At 40.5% G+C, this 23,804-nt stretch overlaps 1 protein-coding gene across 1 annotated transcript in view; it reads left to right on the top strand.

Annotated features, from left to right (window-relative positions):
* SLC9A7 (solute carrier family 9 member A7) overlaps positions 1-23,804 on the top strand; it is a 62,706-nt gene that overhangs the window by 35,039 nt on the left and 3,863 nt on the right. The window contains exons 8-16 of the mRNA XM_027454186.3: positions 772-877; positions 1,238-1,326; positions 1,463-1,576; positions 4,965-5,076; positions 6,305-6,458; positions 12,195-12,254; positions 15,956-16,019; positions 18,615-18,697; positions 21,680-21,785. Coding sequence (XP_027309987.2) covers positions 772-877; positions 1,238-1,326; positions 1,463-1,576; positions 4,965-5,076; positions 6,305-6,458; positions 12,195-12,254; positions 15,956-16,019; positions 18,615-18,697; positions 21,680-21,785 — 888 coding nt within the window. The remainder of the gene's footprint in view (positions 1-771; positions 878-1,237; positions 1,327-1,462; positions 1,577-4,964; positions 5,077-6,304; positions 6,459-12,194; positions 12,255-15,955; positions 16,020-18,614; positions 18,698-21,679; positions 21,786-23,804) is intronic.

Below are 23,804 nucleotides of genomic sequence, written 5' to 3' on the forward strand. Positions count from 1 at the left end.
AACATTCTGTATTATGTAGAAAGCTATGTTTAAGACTACTGAAATCTGTCCCACTATTTCAGTAGCTATCTGAACTGTTAATTCACTGTGTGTTTGACATTATTCAAGTTTTGCTCTCATCTGGAAGATAAAACTTACTCCCATTGAAGGGCTGAGCTGCTGTGGTTGAGCTGGCTTGTCCTCTAAAGCACATTAACACAAGAAGCAATGCATTTTGTTGTAGGCAGGATATCTGCTTTGCCTCAAAAGTACACAAGTAGCCCAACTTGCTGAAAGACCTTTTCAACAAATCTGAGCAGAAAAATTCTGACAGATCTACTTCATCCTAGGATTCCTGTAGTCAAGAACAGCCCTGTAATGAAGCACTTCTGAATGTATTTTATGACTTATTTAAAGGTGACCTGTGTACATGTGTTTATTTAAAAATAAAATGAAAGAACAGTAAAAGGAACACCAAGTACACATGCCTTCCCTGCTGGTGCTTTGCAGGGAAACATGGTATTGAATAAGCTCTTAGTTCACGCAGGTGGAGCTGTAGTTATGCTGTGGATATGCAGCACAAATACCTAAAATTGATGGCTTGTAAGGGGAGACCTTGATTCTGAAGTTTGTCTGCATGTGATGGAATTGATGTTTTTCAGCAAAAAGTGTTTTGTTCTCAGAGTAGCATTGGTTGTTAGCATGTAATAGCTCTTTTCACAAATATTGGGTACAGAGAAGCCAAAGGACTGGTGAGTTTCTTATTCTTGATCCCTTAACAAATGACTCAACGTGACGAAGTTTACCAAGTTGCACTGCTTCCCCCTGCTGGAAACGGCTCTCTTCTTCTTGATGTCCTGGAGCACCTTCCTGCTAGCAGAAGCTTGTGGATTTACCGGTGAGTTGTGGCTTCGAGTACACTAAGAGAAGTCCTGTCTGTCTAAGCTACCATGTTTCCACTTTCTCATTTAAACCTTCCTATAAGGAACACGATTTTAGCAGTTATATATATATATATTTATTTCCTGCACAATACCACTGATGGAGCAACTCACTGTGCGGCAAAAGCTTTTAGGAACAGCTTGGATTTGTTTCCAATGCTTCTGCCCCCCTGTGCCTTGCCTAATCCTTGACTTGAAAATGAGTTTCATAAAATCCCAGGGTTAAGGATGTTGTTTAAGTTTAATAGAACTTGAAAAGGGAGAAGTCTTGTGTTTATGTAGGAAACACTGATACTTACCTGTAATTCTGTTCACAGGTGTGGTGGCTGTCCTGTTTTGTGGAATTACCCAGGCACATTATACATACAATAACTTGTCAGTCGAATCAAGAAGTCGCACCAAGCAGGCAAGATTCTTTTTCCTCTTGTACATTCTATTGCTCTAGAATTGTGTACTCTTTTTTTTTTTTTTCTTTCTTTCTTTTGAAAAGTGTCTTTATTGCTTGGCCTTTAATATGTTCTTGTCTGTGTTTTTCCCCTTAGCTATTTGAGGTATTGCACTTCCTGGCTGAGAACTTCATATTTTCTTATATGGGTTTGGCACTGTTTACTTTCCAGAAACACATATTCAGCCCAGTTTTCATCATTGGAGCCTTTGTATCCTTTTTCAGTTTGAGGCTTTGGTATTATCCTGTGTGCCTGAAGGCTGTTGGTGTCTGGCTTTACTAAATAAATGATGGTGGTTGACTTGGAGTTCTCCTGATGTCGTGCAGGAGCAAGAATTCTGAGAAAGGCTTTCATTAACCCTTACATCAAAGTCCTAAGGACTCTGTGCCACAAAGTTGTTGGCTTTGCACCTGAGCAAGTACTAAAAGTCGTGTAAATTCAAAATATGAATGAACTAATATGCTTTGGTGCATGTAGTCATAGCAGGTGTAGCCAATGCTTTTAACATTGGATTTGGAAACTTCTTTCCTAGCTCAGAAACCTTGGTATCAGCAAAAAAGGGAAAACAGCATGCTGCATATGTTTGTCAGCATAGGCAAACTGAGTCAGTTTCTTAAGAAGCATGAGCACCTGCTTTTCAGATATGGAGAAACATTTAATCTAAAGGTAAACTGATGGATGATGATACCAGGGAATTCTTGGAGAAGAGGAGTGGTTCTGCAATGCAGTGTTTTTTCCAGATGACATTCAGAAGTCCAGTTTTTATCTGCTCCCTTCTCATCCCAAACTTACACCTTGCCCACCTAGGAAAATTATGCTACATTGAATTTAACACTCTGTGGAGTGGAAGAGAGCAGGGAAATGAGGAGTAGAGTAGTATTGGAGAGGGAGTGGGTCTGAGTTAGACTGTTGTTCAGAGAACCTATGTCAAGTATCTGTGCCTTTTGGGGAAGGAAGACTCGAAGCTTTTATTCTTCTCCAGACCTTACAACTGAAGAAATTATATTGCATCATGCAGGTTAAGCATGCGTGGTGGTGTGAGCTGAAACGCATCTACGTCTTTCTGGACTTGCAAATTCCTGAAGTGTAGTCTGTTTTCTCATTCCTCCAATTGATTTGAAGTGCTTAATGCTGGAAAGCTTTATGAAAGCAAAGCATAGTGCCTTCAAGGAGGATTTGCATAGTATAACTTCAGTTGTCTTTGATAGAAAGACATTTAGAAGACTACCACTCACTGACACTGAATTAATGTATGTTAACACAAAATCTCTGATTCTTGACAATAACCTTAAAAAAAAAAAAAAAAAGTGAAATAATAGCTGGTTATCCTTCTGCTCTTTCCCAGTCTTTGCTGTGGAGATGTTGACAACTTAAGTGGAAGCACTGTGTGGTTTTCAGTCCATATAAATGGAATAATAGCTTTGTGAATCAGATTCCAAAAGATATCAGGACAAATAAGGTAGAGATGAGGTTATGACCACCTTAAACTTCTTTCTTATCACTTTTTTTTTTTTTTTTTTTGTACAGTCTGATCCAAAAAAAAACCTGTTCTTGTTGCTTCTTGTCAAGTTCTGTTGGGATGAGGAGGGAGGACAGCAAAAAAACAATTCTTTATCATCTGCCTTGGCTATTGATGCCAAATAGTGCTTCTAATGCTGTTGTATTCAAACTTTTGGGACCTAAGAAGAACTTTTTTCCTCTTCACTTCCAGCTGTCCCTTGAACAAAGCAAAAGAACTTCTAGTAAATAAAGCAAAAGAACTTCAAGTAAATAAAAGGGACTGTGAGCAAATTGTTTAAGCAATATTCTAAAGGTGGAGGTAGGTTCTCGGGTGATGGAGGAGGCAGGCACTGAGCTGTGGTGCAGACCATGAAGGGAACACAGTGCTGAGAGATGCTGATGTTGGAGGTGGGTATCCAGTTCCCCTCATCCCTGTCTGACTTGTTGACTGGTTCTCAGCTGCCTCAGAGCAGAGCACTTTGCTGGTAGTATCACTCAGATTAGTTGGGAGTCATTAGATACTTTTCTCCCCCTGTCCAACTTGAAACAGCCTATATACCTATTCCTTCGTGGTTTACTGGGTGCTTAAAAAAAACAGAGCAATTATATGAATCAAACAATGGAGACAGATCTTCCTGTCTTGTTTCCTCCTTACCAGCTGCAGGAGTAGGGCTATCTGCCGTGGAGATAAAACCCAGTAAAAAAAAAAAAAAAAAAAAAAAAAAAAAAAAAAGATGGCCTAATATAAAATATACTTTTTTTTCTTACTCTTTATCTCATCTGTTTTATCACATAAGTCTTTATTTGGCCATTTTCATTGCTTCAGAGAAGTGAAGAGTTTTCCTCTGTCTTCCTATCTGTTTTTCTGAACTAAAAAGTGTCCCAGAGCCCTATGGCTGTTGGATGAAGATGTGGATAGAATAGATGTCTGTTTGGTGTGCTAAGTGTTGCATTTTTTCATTTTGGATATAGCCTTCTGTTCTCTGTCCAGCTTATGCTATCTATGCTTCTTTTCAGTATTTCTTTTCTTACGTTTTCTTCCTACCTGTCTAATTTTATTGCAAATCTGTTGAAAAAGGCTGGACTGCAAAGGCAGAGCTAAAGCCTCAGTGTCACTACCCTAGTCATTCTTCCTACGTATGTTGGTTATGATGGGTAATGATTTTTGCAGTTCCCAAAAGGATGGCTATAAAAATGTAACAATTACATGAACTTTTTTGTAGAAAGTAATGATCAAAATCTTAGTTTCTTGTAGACATAACTTTCTGTAAGCTGTGTTGTTTTAAATCCATATTTGGGTATGGCAACAACCCAGACATATCTAAAGTTCTTCTCTACTTTATTTTTCTGTAAGAGAGCTGTTTCACTTCTCTGATGTTGTTATCCCAGCAGCAAGTGAACAGTGTTCAGTTCATTTCTGATTGTGTCGGTGTGTTATAGGATTTCAGAGCTTATCACCCTATTTTGTACCAAAGTGTTCCTGAATTGCTGGAGCATGTATTCAGCTCTCTGATATTCACTGGAACCACGGTACAGCACGGAAAGAGCTTACTGCTTATTGTCATGAATTTCTGCAGTACTTTTTTAAAAATACTTTTTGAACCTCATTATAGTGCTGGCAATTGTTTTTGGATTCATCTTTGTAGTTTCTCTGAACTCTGAAGTGCCTGCCAGCCCGTAAGAGATCATGCCTCTGCAGGAGCAGTAATGGAGTGGCCACTTGCTGGTCTCGTATGTTGGCTTTCCTTCTGCACTGGGGCTGCATTTCTGTTGGTCTAAAATACACAATCTAATGTCGGTGGTAGTTGTTCAAGATGTGATATTAAGTCTTCATTTGTACAGCTGGTAGCCTTAATACTAGGTGTAATTTCACTGTGCCTTAAAAAAAAAAGTGGGTATGCTAGTTAAAGGTTGTAATCTGTGCAGTGAGTTCTCTATGCAAGTAATTGGTGAAAGTCTGTTTTACATAGACAGGGCTAACGTGAGCACTTTATCATTATGTAAATTTCCTATTAAAGCAGAAGGTTCGTATTAGAGCCAGGTACCTGACTGTGCACACCCCAGGAAAGTGAAATCCTTAACCCTCAGCTGTGAACAGGTTGCGATCTTTTTGGGCAGAGCTGCGCACATCTACCCTCTGTCTTTCTTGCTGAATCTGGGCAGAAGGCATAAGATCAGCTGGAACTTTCAGCACATGATGATGTTCTCAGGTAAAAGAGCAAAAATGTTTGATAAAGCAATAATAATCTTTAAATCGTAAGATGTTTATAGATCTGTTGCCTGCTTTTATAATTCACATGTAGGTTTTTTAAATGGAAGACTTAACAATTGCAGCATGCCCTCATGTATCTTTAAAGTTTTACATGAAGTGTCATGTCTGAGAAGGGTGACACCTTGAATTGCCAGCTGCTGGCAGTCCGCAGTCACCTTATGTTGGGCATGGAGTATTTTCATTTGAAATGTTGAGCATCTGACGGCAATGCGGGGAATCGAGATGTATTTCTTCCAGAAAGTTAGTTCTAGGTGAGATGATCTGCACGTTGTGCAGAAATAGGTATCTTCTGAGAGAATTGAGACATTTATGGGTGACTTCTCCTGCTTAATTGAAAAAAAAAAAATGTATTTTACTTAAACTCCTTTACTTGACATGATGGAGTCAGGCTATTTCCAGCGGTGCCCAGTGCCAGGGCCAGAATCAGTGGGCAAAAAGTGAAATGTGGGAGGTTCCCTGTGAAGACCAGGAAGCACTTCTTTGCTCTGCAGGTGACAAAACACTGGCACAGGTTGTCCAGAGGCTGCAGGGTCTCCTTCCTTTCAGATCTTCAAAAGCTGTCTGAACATGGGCAACCAGCGATAGGTAGCCCTGCATGAACAGGGGGTTGGACCAGATGACCTCTAGAGCTGTTTGGTGACTCCCCTCCTAAAGAAGTTTGCAGGTGACCAGTTGTTTGCCCTTGATAGGGGAGTTTCATAATCTGTAGGAGAGGGGAAGCAATGTGTTCTGCCTGTAAGCATGTTCTTAACTAACGTATTTTTCCAGGGGATAACAATTCCATATCAAGAAGTTAAGTTTTGGTTATGGAATCAAATGGAAAAGTGTCTATTTTCATTTAGATTCAGGGAGCTCCTTGATTTCCAAAATGTATTTTGCTGTTGTCCATTCCTTTCCTGTTAATTTCTGGAAATAGTTACTCCTTATCACTGTGTTTTCTGTAAGCCACATAAAAGCACGAGGGCAAATCATGCTTTAAAACATCCCAGAGTATAATTTACCAAGGAAAATGAGATAACTGAAATTCACCTGAGAACAGGCTGAGCCCCATGCTTTTTGCCTGTCACTGAGCCAGTGTGGCAGGGAGGGAGCAAGGAAAGATTCCATATTATGAATAGGCATGGTTGCACACTTCTGAAACTCTGCTATTTTGTTCTTTTGCATAGGTCTCAGGGGAGCCATGGCCTTCGCTCTGGCCATACGAGATACTGCTACCTACTCGCACCAAATGATGTTCTCAACAACCCTCCTCATAGTCTTTTTCACTGTGTGGATTGTTGGTGGAGGTACAACTCCCATGCTGTCATGGCTGAACATCAGGTCAGTATGCAAATGTATGCTGGGGAAAACTCCCTTTTCAGGTGGCAACTTGAGAAGTCCTACAGAATTTGTTTGATGCTTGCTAGAGCTGTTCTGGGTGTTTAGAACGCTCTCTTATATAGAGGAAGATGTTAGTGCAGGCAGGTAAAGAAAATGCACAGGCTGCTGCCGGGATTCAGCTCCCTGATGCTCTGTGATTAGGTACCTGATCCTTGTCAACCCTGTAGGATAGGGGATAGCATTGCAGGATAGTAGCCCCTGTACTGAAAAGAAAGAATTAGCCTATCTAGTACCATATCAACTTCTTGTCCTATTAGTCATTTCCCTGTCTTCTGGCTCTAGGTAATGACCCTATTCTATTTATTGAGTTAGATGGAGCCTTTAGTGCTAAAAATGCACTTAAGTTTCTTTGGATAAATGTTTTGATGACCTTACAACTGTGGTAAATGGGAACCTGCTAGTCTTTCCAGTGTGTTTCTTCTGTTTTGACGAGACCTGTGAAAATGGTGAGCAGCATGAGTATAGCCACTTGGCTTTAAATCTGGGCCAATACTTAGTACTGTAGGGCTGCAAGTATATTCATGTTTGAGGCTGCTTATCAACAGAAGTCCTAGAGAATCAAGAATCCCTCATTGTTAAAGACTACGTATGTTTTTCATTCTGTGAAAGCTTTGGCTGTTGTGGGGAGGGAGGGTAAATAGAGTGGAATTAATGCAAGCACGCTGTACAAATACTCCAGTGCATTTTTTCGTATGTAAATTATGCATGCTGTTTGGTCCTTGAAAGCATACTTTGTCTCACATTCTAGTTGTGCTGATCAGAATTTGTCTACTATTGTTTTTTCCTATCCTAGCATGATACAATCTTGCTAAAGATTGTATCTTGCTAAAGATTGTATCATGCTAGGATAAAGAAAACAGTTTCAGTCTTTGGAAGAATTAACCATTCTCAAGGTGTATTGCTGTTTTTTGGAAGTCTTCAGTAAATTTCTTGTGGCGATAGGTAGCAGGTGCTTTCTAGGTTGGAAAAAAAAAAAAAAGGATGGCTAGGATGCTCAGAAATGCCTGAGACTCCTATTATTGGAAGTAGATAAAGCTAAAATGTCTGATAAAACAATGTCAACAGCAAATTTTGGAGTTACAGGATGAGCTTATCAAAACCGTGTTGTCAGACTGACTGGCTGACATCCTGTCAATATGGATATACACTTGAGCAGAGCTGAACCACTCTGTGCCAAGAACATAGCACGTGTATCTGATGTCAAATGCCTCCAGCCCGAGAGAGGTACTAGAGCTGAAATATGGTAAATCACTGCTGTAACAGCACACATTGGAAAATTCTGGTTTCTTTTTTCTTGTGCCACACAAATCAATTTTTGTACTTTACAACTGTGTTTCAATGCAAGTTCCAGAGATATAGAGATATATAAGGAACAACTGTACTTACACACCTCATCAAGCCAAGCAGCCAGAGTGTCTGTATAACCAGCAGTGTACATAGGCTCTCTGGAGAATGGGGTATGAAGGAGCAGGGGATGAGTTCTGGTATGTGCTGTGCAGGTAAGAAGTCTGCCAAGATCTGCCTGCAGCTTTTCGTTGGCTGAGGTGAAATTCAACCACTACCTCTGCCACGAGGCTCCTTCAGTCATCTGCAGTAGGACAGGACTGAATTCTGGCGTGTCCTAGCTCCTGGCCAACTGGAAACTAGTGGAAGTAACTTGCTGTTTTTTATTTTTTTTTTTTATGCAGTCTAGCCCAGTAAACAGTTTGTGGAAGCATCTAAGAAGCTGCACTTACTCCTTTAACAGGTCTAGTTGGGCTCAATAATGAGATTCCATGGGCCTGGTTCATGAGCTGTCCCATTAAGAGAAGGATATCATGTAGAAGAGGGAACTCTACATAAGAAGTATTTGAGATAATTCTTTGGGTCTGCACACAGTTGCCCTGATGGGCACTGCTGTGTTGGTCAGTGAGGCTGCACTTTTTAGGGTCGAATTCAAATGTGTACCAGGAGGTGGCAGCCGTGTGCAGCTGATGAGTTAGGAACTTATTTCTGGTAAAGTAGAGTCTGAGACAAAACCCTTTTCTGCAGGAGATCAACACCTGTCTGACCTTACAGAGAGAAGACAGGGACAGATTAGTTTCCAGCTGAATTTTGGAAGTGTGCTGCTTTCCTCCATTCCTTTGCAGGCAGTGGAGGAGGTCGGCAGGAGGAGATGAAGATGCTCCTCTGTCTCAGTGCCTCAGGCAGCTGCAGTGCACGCTGCTGACACAGCACTTTTTTTGGATGCTTTCTGAGCCCTGGCACTTACCCATTAGATTGCACCGCAAGAGGCTGGAAATAAGTGCTGCTTCTCTATAGCGCCATTTAGCAGAAGGGAGAATAAAAGATAGAAGGCTGGTTGTTTCCTGGAGTAAGTGACTGAAGGGAAATAGGAAACTAACGCCATTTGTGTGTTGCATTTAAACGTTAGGGCTTGTGTGGGCTCTCACAAGTCCAGCTCTCGTGTGAAGCTTACAGCAGTTACTGGGGAGCGAAGGAAGGCATAAACAGGAAGGGATCTTATTTAAGGTTAGTCTGCACAATTTAAGTAGAACAGTACCGGAGAGCTGACTCCAGCCACGACTTTCAGCCTGGCTTGGTACTACTACATCCATAGTCTGTGTACGTGGGGCAGTGCCTTTGCAAGGACCCCGAATTGCTTTGCTGGGGCTCAGAGGCAAAGGCAAGTGCCTATTAATTGCATAATGGTTGTATGCATGCTTGGGTCTTCTGACCAGTGTCCAGTGCTCAGGATTAAAAGGTACAACCAAGCAAAGGACCTACAGTTTGCAGTGGAGACTTAGTTTGAGTTTACTGCTGAACTGGTTGGGAAAGTGACACTGTGGCATCAAAATCCAAGCAAAAAGAATGAGATCTTCAGATGCTGATGGTTTCTGCCACTTAATGCTAAGCAAGCTTAAAAGTTGACACCAGAAATTAGTGTTAAAGCCATGATGTCATATATTTGAACTTGCTGGCTGTCTTGGCTGTGAAACATTCATGTATGTGAATCATAAATGGTAATTTTTTCTAGCAGTAGATTTGCTTTTTTTTGTAGAAATTAAAGCATTACTTGAATTTTACAAATGAAAGTCTTCCTTTGAGACTAAAATGATGAAACAATTTCCTGCATGAAGCTTTAATGCTTTCAGCAAATTAGCCCTATAAATCAGAACTACTGGCAAAGTTCCTCTTTTCTGAAAAGTAGCTGACTTGTTTCATTTATTTGTCACAGGAAGGAAAACAAAAAAAAGAGGAGCTTCTAGCATTTGCACTGAAAAATATTTGCCACTTTTCATTAGGGTTTGACCTGTTTTTTTTCCATTTTGAATGAAGCAGCAGGTAAATTAGTGCCTGTTCTCCATCATAAGCTGCTTCAAGTGTTTGTGTATTTTAATAAAGTAATTTCAATTATGCTAATCAGTCTTTCTAAATCTTAAACGTGAGAATAGTATCTTTTGATTTAATATAGTTTTGTTATCTTTCGGGAGAAAAGTTAAAGGTTGCCTGAATGATGATAACTTAAATTTTTATCACTTTCTATATGACTTTGCAATTATAATCTTCTTAGCTTTTTATCTAGTGTTTTTTCCTCATTAAGCAAACTGAAAAAAAATAATCTGGAAATACTGAAACTCATACAGGTAGATAGTTCACATAGCAGCTCTCTGGGGTGATAGTAAAACAGCTTGATGTCAGTCTCAGGTTATATTATATTAAATCATCCAGGGTGGCCCAGCTATTAGTTGCTGGGTAAAATGTGCATTCCTTAAATACTGTGCCTCCGTGCGCTGCAATGACAAGAAGTGAGTGTTGATGCCAGAATCCAACCTTGTTATATCCAGGGCTGGTGTGGGGAATGTTTGATCAGAGGTCATATCCTTCTCTTTTGCTGCCTGTTTCCACTTTTTCTGCAATTTACATCTTTCATTTGGTTTATCATTTTCTAAGCCTGACTTCTTTTGCTTTCTTTTGCCCACGCAGCAGGCACTGTGCCTTTCCCCTCATTGTGGGCTTTTTTATTTTGCCATATCTTTCTGCACTGTTTTCTCCAGTATTCTTCTCACATTTGGTTTCTCCTCTTCTCTTGCCTCCAACCTCTAATTTCTTGTCATGAATCTCTTAATGGAGGTGCAGGACAGCCTTCAGTTCTCCACCCTTGCTGAACTGGTCCCCAGTATCTCCTTGGTGGGAGAGGGATTGCTTCTTCTTTTGGATGTCTGGGTGTAAGCATGGGAGATGCTTTCTTATGTCAGTTCTTGTGCTCTTAAACATGGCAATTCCTTACACAGAGAGAGAGTATGGGAAAGACCCACAGGAGCTGGGTTGATGTATCTAGAGCAAATGGGGTGATACAGGTTTAACTGCTGAGCTCTAACAAGCCTCTGTGGGCAGTTTCAGGAGCCATTATCTTGGTTAGGTCAAGTAAAGGAATCCCTGAAGGTGCCCTAAAAACAACATCTGTAGCAGCTTACCTAGTTCTAGGGATTTTTAGTGATCAGTGCTTTCATATTTTTTTTAATATTGGGGTGGGAATTGCCTTCTTCCTCAGCCACCTTCTGAGAAGCAGTTGAACTCTTCCAAAATAGCTAAAATTTTCCAAAAATGCTGTACTCATTATAGACATCTGGGAAAACTTCAGTATATGAGCTTGGCAGAGACACAACAAAGAGAAAAGTCATAAAGGGAAGCTGTTGGACAGTTCTCATTTTAGTTTTTGCTACATATACAGAGCTTTCTCAGCGCTGGCCTTTTGAAGCGGAGTGTTCTGACCTGTGGCGTGTGTTGGCATGAGAGCGAGCTATTGAACCAACAGTCCAAAAAATAAATCTATCCAAAGTTTGGTATTTGCTTCAGCCTTCAAGGATTGCATTAGTGCATGTTCTTTGTAGTGCAGGCTATGGCCTTAAATGTTTGGTTCTTAAACACACAAACTTGGAATCAGGAAGCATATACTTGTTCTTTGTAAAGTGAAGCCACTGTGGATTTGTGGTAATCTGGGCTTTTATTTCATATGGGCATTCACACAGCACACCTTAATGGAAGAATGGGGGGAAAAAAACACAAACTGCTAAGGAATTTATATTGATAGTACTAGAAACCAAGCATGCTTTCACTTGTTTTTAGGTACAGTAGAAAAAAGTAAAGGAAGGATCAAAAACAGTGTCTGAAGTATTATGATGAAGATCGTTAGTTAACTGTTAATTAAACCAGTTGAGTGATTTATGCATGTATTACCGGTTGTATTTGACTCTGAAACTAGGAAGTGATGACAGCCTCTTTCATATATACGTAGTTTTCAGTCTTGACTTTATATTATTACTTTCTTTTAGAAAATGCACAGGTCCCAAGTCCCTGGGAGCATGTCTTTGAGTTCTGTCTACACGTAGCAATTCTCTTAAGAGCTGTTGAATATAACTTATACAGACTGATGGCCTGTCATGAATGTGGGTGTCTTTCCTAGCCTGAATCTGAAAAAAATGAGGAATATTATTCAACATGTCAATCACTAAGGGCTGCTTTTGTTAATTTCCATGATTTTTGTCACTTTGTCATTGTTCTGCCATTCTTATTTTTGTATGTCGTGTCTTCTTTGGTTGGGTAGGTTTTTGTTTTGTTTTTGCTAGGCAGCTTTGTCAAGCTACCATCTCATGAGCGTTTTGTTACTCACTTTCCATTCTTGTGCTGTACCAGAGTTGGTGACCGTGTTCCATCGGTGGAAGAGATGAGTGAAAGCCGCTGGCTGTATTTCAGGTGACACTGAGCTGCCTTCCCTGATACCGAACTAACCTGGTGCTTGGCTTTCTTCATCTTTATAACACCGTGTGCTCTTTTTCTGTTCTATGGCATGCCACTGCTGCATCTCCTCTTTTGCAGTGCCGTAGATACTCCTCACTTCTGAATTAGTTCTCTTCTTGTGAGCTGGGTGAGTGTGGATCATTCATTGTCTTCAGCTTAAAGACAAAACCAACCAAACAAAAAGTACCTTTAACTCTTGTGTATGGGTAAAAAAATGAAGCAAAACTAGTGTCTCTAGCCTGTGAGGACTTGAAAGCTGAGAAGTTATGGATGTGATCCTGTGATCCGTAATCACACGGATGGTTTTAGGCACTCCACGGGAGTATGTCATACAACTGTTCAGGTAAGAAGGACTTCTGTGGGTGATTCAGCCCACAGAATCTATTGGGATCTATTTTTAAAAGCAAGGGTTGTCAGAATGCTTTGCATGAAGATGCTGATAAGGGTGGAGAAGACACAGAATCCTAGACTTCTCCAGCTGGTGGCTTCTAGAACTGCTACAAACACCCCACGCTCCACTTCCCACATCAACTGGCCACGCTGCTTTTGGTGCAGCCCAGGATATGGTTGGCTTTCTGGGCTGCAAACGCACACTGCTGGCTCATGTTGAGCTTCTCATCTACCAGTATCCCCCAGGTCCTTCTCCTCAGAGCTGCTCTTAATCGTTCTCTGCCCAGCCTCCATTTGTGCTTGGGATTGTCCAGGTGCAGGACCATGCACTTGGCCTTGTTGAACCTCATGAGGTTCGTACAGGCCCACCTCTCAGGCCTGCCCAGGTCCCTCTGGATGGCAGCCCTTCCCTCCAGCATATGGACCACACCACACAGCTGGGTGCATTGGCAAACTTGCTGAGGGTAGCTCAGTCCCACTGCCCATGTCACTGGCAGAGATGTTAAACAGTGCTGGTCCAGGGGACTTTGTTAGAAACTGGGGGGTGTAGGGCCCACAAAAACCATGCTTGTCATTAGAGCTGGGTGTATGTATCTTGAAACTTGATTAGACAGACTTGTTATGAATAATAAATGTTTTCTATCTAGTGCATCGGATAGAAGATACTCTACGCTGGTTGAAAGATACAAAAAGTAGCTGTGGGAATTCAAAATAGTAATGCATTTGGTGTTAAACTGAACTGAGGAACAAGCTTTGAGACAGCAATTTATTTTTTTAAGTGTATTAAAGGAAAGAAATTCATTAGAAATACTCAAATTACCCTGAAGAATAACTTTGGAAACTGTTAAAAATAGGGACCTGTGTCTTTGTATTATTTCAGTGTTGAAAGAAACTTATGTAGTAAGAATTTGTTTTATTTTTATTTCTTGAAAGCTGAAATGTTTTAATATAGAAAGGTGTTTTTCTTATTCAGTAAGTCAGTGAACTTGACCTGTAGTGAATTATGACTTTTCACTGAGCAGTATGATCATACTGCTGTGGTCCCCGAAGCCGCGTTCCACTGCCCTGGGGAAGCAAAGAAGTCTGCAAAATCAAACACACAACCTTATCAAATAAAACCTGCGATGTTCTGAATTGTTTATGCTTTTATATAATATGAAGTGAATGTGTAGCACAGGGAATTAAAACTATTTGGGGTATTCGAGATATGTTTGTCTACTGGAAGAAGTTTTGTGAACTCCCCATTTATATGGCCAGTCACAAGGCTAAATCGAGCATGGTGGCTGTTCGCAGTGCATTGAGCCTCCCTGATGTGTAGTTGGAGTGAGAAAAGCCGCAAATCTTTAATTATTTGTATTTATGAAGGAATGTGCAATTTTGTATATGGCCATATTGAGCCTGTATCCTGATGTTGCTTGTCAGCTTCGAGTGAGGCCTCATCAGATAACTGATTTGTTTGTCTGTAGAAAATCCTTCTTATCTCTTCACTGCTTAGCAGTAGCCTAAGCAGTAACGTGTAAGCCCTTGTAACCTTTCCAAGCTCTTGTGTGTGGCATTTCATTCTGGCGTGTTACAATCCAGTGCTCAATCTATCTGACCAGTACTCCCATCTGTCTAGTGTTAAATTTGCAAAGCTTTTTAGTCTTTGAGGCGGGTCAGTGCCAATGTATTCTCAGGCCAAATGTGCCGAAGAGTTAAGATGATTCTCTTTGTGTTTCTCTGCTATGAAAGGAAAAATAAAGGGAATAAGAAGGAAAAGAGACAGGAAAAATCCAAGCAGAGGAGTTGGAGTAGCAATAGCCAGTCAGCACTAGTTCAATGTGAGGATGCTGCAGGCTGTCTTAGAGCGACCTCCTGGATTTTCTCTGAGCTCCATTAAGTTCTGTGAAGCCTTGAGTCCACAAGGATGATTTAAACATTGAGTTCAATGCCTACCTTTTTTTTTTATTAAAAAAAAAAAAAAGAAAAATACTATTAGAAAGTTCTGCCCTGTATGCTGTTTAACGGTGTTCTGTTTTAGTTTAATCAATGCAATCTTCTGTGTCTGATGGTAAGTCATGTGTGGATCCCTGTGTGCCTTACACAAGCATGCATCCCCTGGATGCACAAATGATATGGTCTTACTTACAGTATTCTGTCGGTTTCTGGTTATCCTGTCTCAGAAGGGAGGTTGCATAGACACTGTGGCTAGAAATAGCTGACACAAAGCCTAGGTGGAAATAAATGACACTAAACCAGCTCAGTCCCTTCCTAGGGAGGGGAAAATAAATGTGAGCTGTTTAAGGCAGTGTTTTTGTTAGTTCATGCATTTTTCTACACTCATTATATAACTCCATAGAACTCAAACACAATGGTTTGACACTGACAGTCTTGCCTTACACATGAGGTTGTACTTCATTGCAGGACTTTAACCACCAGAGATTGAGACATGAGTGGGATTTGAGGCTGGACAAGTCTAATCTGAACAACGGATCAGAAAAACGTGAACATAATTAAAAGGGTCAGATTAAATACCTGTTTTAATACCTGAATAGGAGGGCTATGTAGAAGGATGGTCCAGTAGTAAGAGGCCTGCTATCTATGCAAAAGACAGTAGTCATCCATCATCTTACTATAATGACCCTTCCTGAGATGAGAGGCTGAACTAGATAGACTGCCTGCTAATACATTGTGGCTGTTATGTGTAAGGTGAACAAAATTTGCAAGAACTAATGTTACAAACCTTCATGAAGTATTTTTGTTGATTTGTACAGTCAGTGCCTTAAAATGGTGCGTGTATATGGGTTTTGTGTTTTCATTTTCTTAATAGTATGTTAGCTGAGAGACAGGCCTGAGAATAGCTCAAAGTTATTTGCCATGTCAAATATTTAGGCTGGATTTATCCTTAGTCTCTGGTTTTCTGCTGCTGGACATGAGGAATCTTCACTGAAGAGGATCTCACCTACAATTCACCTGTTTAGGCCCAAAGTAGTATTTGCCAGTGTCCTAAAAGAGTTGGCAACAAAGGTAAGCAGTTAAAGCTAATGCTGAGGTAGAGTTAAAGCTGTTATCTACAGGTAGTAGTAGCTGCTTAAGTGAAAAAGCATCGTGTTTGTTCCTATGTAACCGCACGGGAATAATAGACAGCTCTTCCTCGAACTATTCTTATCTCTCTGAATGCAGCTTTGCTGGATGCTTAAGGTGCTTTTAAAACACATTCTGCCAAACTCACAGCATTTGCAATCCTCAGTAACACCACTTGCTTTGTTTTCCTAATGTTTCTGTAGGGTTGGGGTTGACCCAGATCAGGATCCTCCACCTACTAATGACAGCTTTCAAGTCTTACAAGGAGTAAGTAATTACATAACTTCTCTATTAGGCTGATCTTATTTTATAACTTAGGATAAAGAACTGCAGAAGCTACGTGCATGGGTAAAACCTTTCTCTTAGCTGGCAAATCAATAATGCATTTTACTTTATAGTATTCAAGTAATGCCCACAAAAAACATTGTGTTGTTGCATATAACACTGCAGTGTCTCTTTGCATTTCAAATTTTGGCATGTGTGTGTAAATAGAAGGCACCAAAACTCTTCCCAAAGCTACTAACACAGTCTTTAACAATGTGCTTTCCTCTTCCCTCACCCACCACCCAACGTGCTTTTCAACATTTTACAGCATGAACGGACCTCCCTCAGACTGACACATAGATAATCATCATGGTTTATGTCCAGTAGTTGATAGTGAATTTTGGCCTTTGGACTTGATTTGAATCATAGATTAAGTTTGCTATTCAGACTTCAACTCCTGTATGCCATACTATTGCCTGGCTTGATCTTGCTTTAGCCACCTACCTTGCTTGAGGCAAAAGAAGAGCTGGAAAGTTGTCATCTTCAGCAAACGTGCTGTGAATCTCTAGTGCAGCATTCTGTGCATCAGTAACAGTCTGAGTTGCTTTTTTTTTTTTTTTTTTTTTGTGATGCAATTTGTTATGTGCAAATAAGACTCCTGAAAGAATGTTGTCTGTACCAGAAGCTTCAGTTTTCCTCGTCTATAAATTGAGTGAATTCACAGGAGGAGTGAATAGTCTGGAAAGAAAACGTTTCCTGAGGTCTGACTGGGAGCTTCCTCTGTGCAAGGACACTTTCATCACAGGTTCCTCTGTCCAGACCTTAGTTTACACTCTCCCAGACAGTGTACTGCTTGACAGTAATCATTCAGTAGTGTGACTGATTGGTTATGTAGGCATCTGCTGGAGGAAAGTGAGGTCGAATGGCAGGAAACAGGATGACTGAAGCCAGAGGATGAACAGAGCACAAGCATGTGAGCTTTGCCTTGTAAACCCCAAGCTGTAAGATGCTGGTGTTCAGGCTGGCTGTTACTCCATTTGGGATCATCTTTTATTAGTGGTCTCCTGTCTCGTGTAGGTATGCTGGTTTTCTTGTGTTTTGTTTTTTTTTTTCTTTCTTTTCCTTTTTGTGACAGGTTCTGCAGATGCTTACCTGCTCAGGAAGCATTTATTTCATTGCAGAAACTGAATTAGGCATCTCTGAGTTCTTTTTATGAAGCCTGGGTCCAGCACATAATAGATTCTTGTAGATTTTGTGTGTGTCCGGATGCAACCAGAAGGCCAGGCTTCCAAACACCATCTACAATGAAGGCCACAGTTCTGGCATAAAACCAAGGTTAGGAAGCGGTATCAGGGTAAGATGACTTTCAGACTGAGCTTGTCAGTATTTGAGAAGTTGTTTTAACAGGAAATAGCCACAGCCAGAACATGAGTACTCTGTGCTCATTCAGTGTCGGGTGGAAATCACTTGTTTGTTTTTTTCCCATGTAAACATAAAGCACTTACCCATTTGTTTCCCTCTTTAGCTGTGTATTACATTCCTACTGGAATCCATTAGTCAGTTCCCTTTGGACTCCTCTGTCTCTCACAAAGCCAAGACTGGCTGCGAGTCACAGTTAAAGAAAATACAAAGTTAGGGATAAGGCAGGGGGAAAAAGGAGTTTGTACTGAGGTTTAACTCTTGCTGAATCAAAGGGTTTTCTGCAGATGGGAAGTACACAGGGCAATTCTAGCAAAACTGCTGGAGAAGAACACTGCTGGAAGATGATTCATGCAGGGCGTTCTCACATCATCTGTTTTCCTGGGTTTAACTTTGGTCTCTGTCCAAGAAAAAAAAAAAGTAACAAAAGTGTAAAAAAAAAAAAAAAAAAAAAAAAAGAGGAAAGAAAAACCACAAATGCAGCTGCAGACCAGCTGGTGTGACGACATGCAGCACAGCTAGTGAAGGGACTATATTTAACTGTTAGCACTTCTGAGGGCTGCTGTGATCTAGCACTTAGGAAATTTGCATAACCTTCCTCAATTGTGATTTTTATGTGGATTCCCTGTTAAGCATGTTTCTTTTAGGCCTGATGTGTTTATTCAGGTTTGCAAGAATTTATCAGGTATAGTAAATTCTCTTGTTCTTTCAAGGGTGTAGTAGGCTTTAGGAGTATTTTATGTTTTCCCTTGAGTTAAGGAAGCCAGCTGAGTAATGAAAATGAATCAGTCTGGACTGCCTCAGTGCATTTATTTGACAGTTGGGTGGGGGACAGGGTATCAGTGAGGCTTATTTCTCAGTTTTGAACTTCTTTCCTTATCACATGGTCAGTGCAGTGACAGGTAAAATTTAAGGCTTAAGGTAACTTGGTGGTAGGGAGTTTATTAAGGTAACTTGAGGATAATGAAGAGAGCCTGCTTGTTCTCTGCACAGTCATTTCTGGTCTTTCTAGGGAAAGTAACATCAGTATAAGTCTCTAAATAGTTTTCTCCTGCGGTCTCTGTACAGCACTGAAGTCATTTGGCTTTGCATAGGCCATTATAATGTGAATGACTGGAATGTATGACTTCTTTTTTTTCCCTCCCCATAATAATGAATATGCTTTTATCTTATTTTTAGGATGGCCCAGATTCTGAAAGAAGGAACAGAACGAAGCAGGAAAGTGCTTGGCTCTTCAGGCTGTGGTATAGCTTTGACCATAAGTATCCTTCTGAAAACACAGCTTCACTTCAAGACGTGAAATATTCAGACTTTTTTCCTTGCCACATACCCATATGCAGCTTTAAGCACTTGAGAGAGTCAGGCATGATAAAGATTAAGTATTTGACAAGGCACAACTGAAACTTCACCTTGCTGACTCAGAAAATGGACATTTCCGTTTCACGCATGCTATCGCACATTTGCCAGATGACCAAAAAAAGAAGTGAGTGAGCTGAGGTTTTGCTTAACAGTAAGACAGACAATTTACTCTTCCTATGAGTATGAATGTAGAGTGTGTCTTTCTGTGTCTATATAGTACTCTACAACCTTTCTGAAGCTGCTGTTATGCTACTTAGATAGCCTTGCTTGAACTTCATAACTTTTATGTATCTGTCCCATCCTTCATGCTTGAGTTTGTTGGCTTTTTCTTTTTTTTAAAACTAGTCAGTATATTCCTCATCAATATATCGTACAGGTGTCCCTCCTCAATGTCTTATATTCACTTAGTAGAAGATGGGAGAGCTAATCTTGTGGCCATGCCAAGTCCCTTTTAACTAAAAACTTAGACATTTAAATACTTGATTCCTAGTAATTTGTGGGGTATTAAAGATACCTAAATACCTGTGATAGGGTCTTAATCTTGTTGAAGCTTGCACCTGAGATGTGAATAGATGGCCTGGGGTCTTGTCCATTGGTGACTGAGATGTTGCTGGCCTGTTTCCTTCCTTGCTTTGTACATCAAGATCAGCCATCCATGGAAACCAAGGTGTAGCGTTGGAAGCATTTGGATCCAAATAGCACTTCCCTGTTCAGGGTAAAACCTGTGAGTGATGCTTTCAGATAACACGGTAGTGGGACAAAGCCCAGAAGGGGGTGTGTGTGTGTATAGTTTAAATATTCATAGCTATTAATGATTTCAAGTAAACAGTTTGAAGATAGTGGCTGGTGTCTAAGTGTATCAAGGTCAATTTTTGTTCAAATACCATATTTGTATTAAAAAAAAAAAAAAAAGACTCGTGTGGTAAGAGCAGGACCTGGCTGTGGCTGACTGCCTTCCGCTCACCCCCCAAGGAAGCAGAAGCAGAGCTGTCCTCTTCCCCTGCCTTTGCAAAGGGGATGTGCCTTATGAATAACAGGAGTAGCTGGCAATGCTGACTTCCCTTCAGCTGACACCAGCACAAGTGCAGTCCCCAACAGCCACGGCAAGGGGGGAGTGCTAAGTGGAAATTACAGCTTAATGAGCTGTTTCACAAAACTTTTATTTAAAGGATGCTGATAGTGCACTTGCTTTTTCAGTAGCAGCTAGCAAGCTTTAGTGAAGCTGTCTGTGAAGTTTGTGCTGAGGAAACTGCCATGCAGAGGCAAAGCTGTCTTGCTGTATCTTAAGTTAAATTCTGTTACTTCTCTTGTAAGGAAGCATTCAGATAAACATCTGCTGGGCGGGTTTTAGTTGCACATAAAGGATGATCCACAGAGTTGTCACCTCTATATTTACATCTAAATATCAAAATATTTTTTGCTGATGTATTCACTTGGTTTTGAGTAGAAAGGTAGTTTGTCTCAAAAATCACTCTTCGCAAGAATGAAATTTGACTTGAAAAAGATGCAAGGTGTATTTGGCAGTGTGCTGTAATGCTGGCTATTTTCTGCAGAGCACTGTGCGGAGGAGTAACTGGAACTTCATTCCTGTGGAATGTGGAGTTCATTCAGTGTCATGGGCTTTTCTCTGGGTTCAGCCACAACCGTTAAATATGAAGGAAACAACAACTGTGATGAAGTACCAGGTGTCTTTTAGTGGGTTTGCTTTTTTTATGATGGATTTGTTGCTTGCCTGTCCGACACAGGGAAACACGTAGGCAGGTTAGGTTAGTGCAAGGGCTGGGGGGAGAGTTTTTCTTTCCAGGACTGGATGTAGCTGCACTGTTAGCAGAGAAGGTACGGAGGAAATATAACCCTGCAGTGGCATAATCACACCACTGTGTGTTCAAGTACATGCACTATGCCAGGCTTTGCCAACAGAGAGGGATACCCCTTGGCTAAAACAATAATTTACTTATTTTTTAATTCTCCTGACCTTCCCCAAACGGTCATCTGTTGAGTAAGAATCAGGAAAACTATTAATTCACAAGTGGAGTAAATTCTCGCTGTGTATAGAGGCTTAAAGTAGCTAGAATACCAGTATCATGTTTGCATTTAAAATAAGCCCTAAAGAAAAAGGAAACAAACAAACAAAAAAACAACAAAACACTCGCCCTGATTTCAGACAACATTTGGACATCTTAGCACTCTCCCCCAGCTCTGTTCTGGAGCCTGGAGCCAGGCAGGATTAGCATGCTGCTCTGTAGCTGGGACACCCTTATTGATTCATGAGTAATTTTTTTGACTTCTCAGGCATATCATCAGCCTAGAGTAATAGTATGAACAAACATGGATTTATTTGGAAGATTCCAGGTCTACTTCTGGCTGCATCTGTGGCTCACTGGCCAGCTAATAGTGGACCAGTTCAGGTGACTGTAGTATGCATGCAACATCCTCAGAACAATATTTCATCACTGGTATGTGTTAAGCCACATAGGTATCTCATTATCTCTAGCTTGCAACCTCAACACTCTGCTCCCACCTGCAGAGCAGAAATACCCTTGGACCAACATTAAAGCACTTGTACCTCTGCTTGTTCCTCTTGACTTCAGCAAGCGCAAAAGCTTGAAGTGTTGCAGCTACATGAAACTAAGGGAGTTAGCTAGTTGCCCTTGCAGAAAACATGTGGGTAAAGAAGCTGCCCTTTAAAGGATCAAGGGAAAATTGGGGTGGGGAAGGGAGATGTTTTTAATTTATTTCTTCACAAATGCAGGTTTTTCAACGGATGTTACATGCAATTAGTGAGCAACACATAGATCAAAGACAGAACCATGTTTATGTACAACTGTCTTTTTATTTTAAATAGTGGTTTTCAAGCACTGTTCTGCTTTCCTTAACTACTGAAGTTATTTAAAGCCAATTCTCACTCACAGCGGCCCTCCGTTAACCACAACTCTACCCAGCTGGTGTGGCCTCATAGCCCGCTGCCTGACGAGTCCCCAGGTTTATGATGTAAGTAGAGCAACTCAATACTTGTGTTTTGTTTTTTATGTGTTTAACTTCACCAAAGCATTCTTTTAAGAAAAGGTGATATGATTTACTTATTGTATGTAAGTGCTGGTAAGTGATCTTAGTAAATTGCTTCCAAATATTATGCCTGTTCTTAACATTTCTGGACAAGATTGTTTTCTTGTTACTGCTAAGGCTGTATTGAGGTCTCCTTCAGAAAAGACACTGACATATTTACCCATGCCAGAAAGAAATCTGGTAGAACGTCCCTTTGTTGTTTCCACAGTGAAATTTAAGATCTGATTTCAGAAACTGTTAATCAGCTGCTTATCTCAGTCTAGCAGGGCAGTACACTATGTTTGCAGCCGTGTCTTGCAATAATTAATGCTTCATTCTCCTGTTACTCTTGCAGGATCCTGATACATGTCATTCCTATCTGTAAAGTGCTCTTTAAATCTACAACTTTTTATGAACTTCTTGTAAATAAAATCTTAGTACTGTGTGATCATCCCAGTTTGCAGGTTCTCCAGAACCTGGTGATGGTAACATCTTTGTTATGTTTAAGTAGCACAGCCAGTTCTCTATTAATTTAGGACCAGATTTCTACTATTTTTCCCCAGAAAGTTGAAAATTCCACATGCTAGTTTGATATATTTCCCTTCATTTCTTTTTGTATTATTAGAATCTTGCTTTTATCTGACAGTAAAACTTCAAAGAAACTTTCCTCTTCCACTGCTTATTTAGAGCTATTAGTAATGCAAGAAATTGGCCTTGTTCCCATCTTTGCAATGCCATTGGAGATCTTAAAGCAGATCTAGGCTGGAAAGCATCCATCAGAGCAATTAGCCTACTTGTGTGTTGCACATTTGGCTATCTGTGTATGATCTTATGAGATTACTTTTCCAGTAACTGAGGATCTAACCAGAATGAGCATGTAGTTTTGGCTTTCATTTTCTCTAACAATTTGGCTACAACTTTCATGTTGTAGTCTTTCTTATTGTTCCTATTTTGGTGCATTGCTACATTAGGATTAGGAATACTAATTTGAGATGCAATTTCTAGTTTCCTTTCCAGATATCTTAGCTCTGCGATTGCTTTTCATTTCTTTGCATGGCTGCCCTTGCTACAATGGTGTGACTACACCATTTTATTACTAGCTAGAAGGATAAGGAAGCTTCTTGCCTTCTTAAGTGCAGATGAAGCAACTCAGAGCCATGTCTTTTGGAGAACAGGAACTGCTTGGAGTAGTTTTGCTTTTGTGAGGTATTTTCAGGAAAATTGCATGGTACGTCTGAGAGGCTTAAAGACCAAAGACCTATTCTACCAGCCTTTCTTCCTGTTTGGAAGAAGTGCCTGTATTCTCATCTGCTTTTCCTGATGAAGCACTGCTGGCGACTTTGTTTTTGCTTGGTTGTTCAGGGGTGTCTTTTGTGTCCTACACGTGTCCCCACCCATTTTTTGAATGTTTAGCTCTTGCACCATACACAGTGTGACACTTGGTATGGCAGTAGAGAGAAGTGGTTTTCTAAATATGTAAATCCAATAAAGAAACTTCATTTGCAGTATGTCTGAGTCTTGGGGAAAGTAACTCTCAAAACTGGTGAGAACTGTTATTTCCTCACCTCACCCCCTTTTCCTACTGGATCTAGCTTTATAGCAGAAATTTAGTTTCCTTCATGGGTTTGAACTCAGCTGAGAACTAGAGAAACTCTAAGCAGAGCATCAGATTTAATTTGTAATATATTTTGCATGCATAGTACATGATGCTTTTACTTTGGAGCCACAAGATAAGTAACTTGTGATGTAAGTTTTGTCACTTGTGATGCTTGTGCTTTCCACTAGTAGCAGTGGAAATAGTGCCTACCCGTGTTTTGCACATGTAGCATGCTTCATGCTTATTTTCACACTGCCTTAAGAGACAATAAAGACCAACGCTGTGAGCAGTAACTCTAAATAGGCTTTAGCAGTGTGAACATCTCCAGCATGTGGTCATAGGCATGTGACCTCTCAAACAAATTTTAC

The sequence above is a fragment of the Anas platyrhynchos genome, chromosome 1 (genome assembly GCF_047663525.1).
Source record: "Anas platyrhynchos isolate ZD024472 breed Pekin duck chromosome 1, IASCAAS_PekinDuck_T2T, whole genome shotgun sequence".
NCBI lineage: Eukaryota > Metazoa > Chordata > Aves > Anseriformes > Anatidae > Anas > Anas platyrhynchos.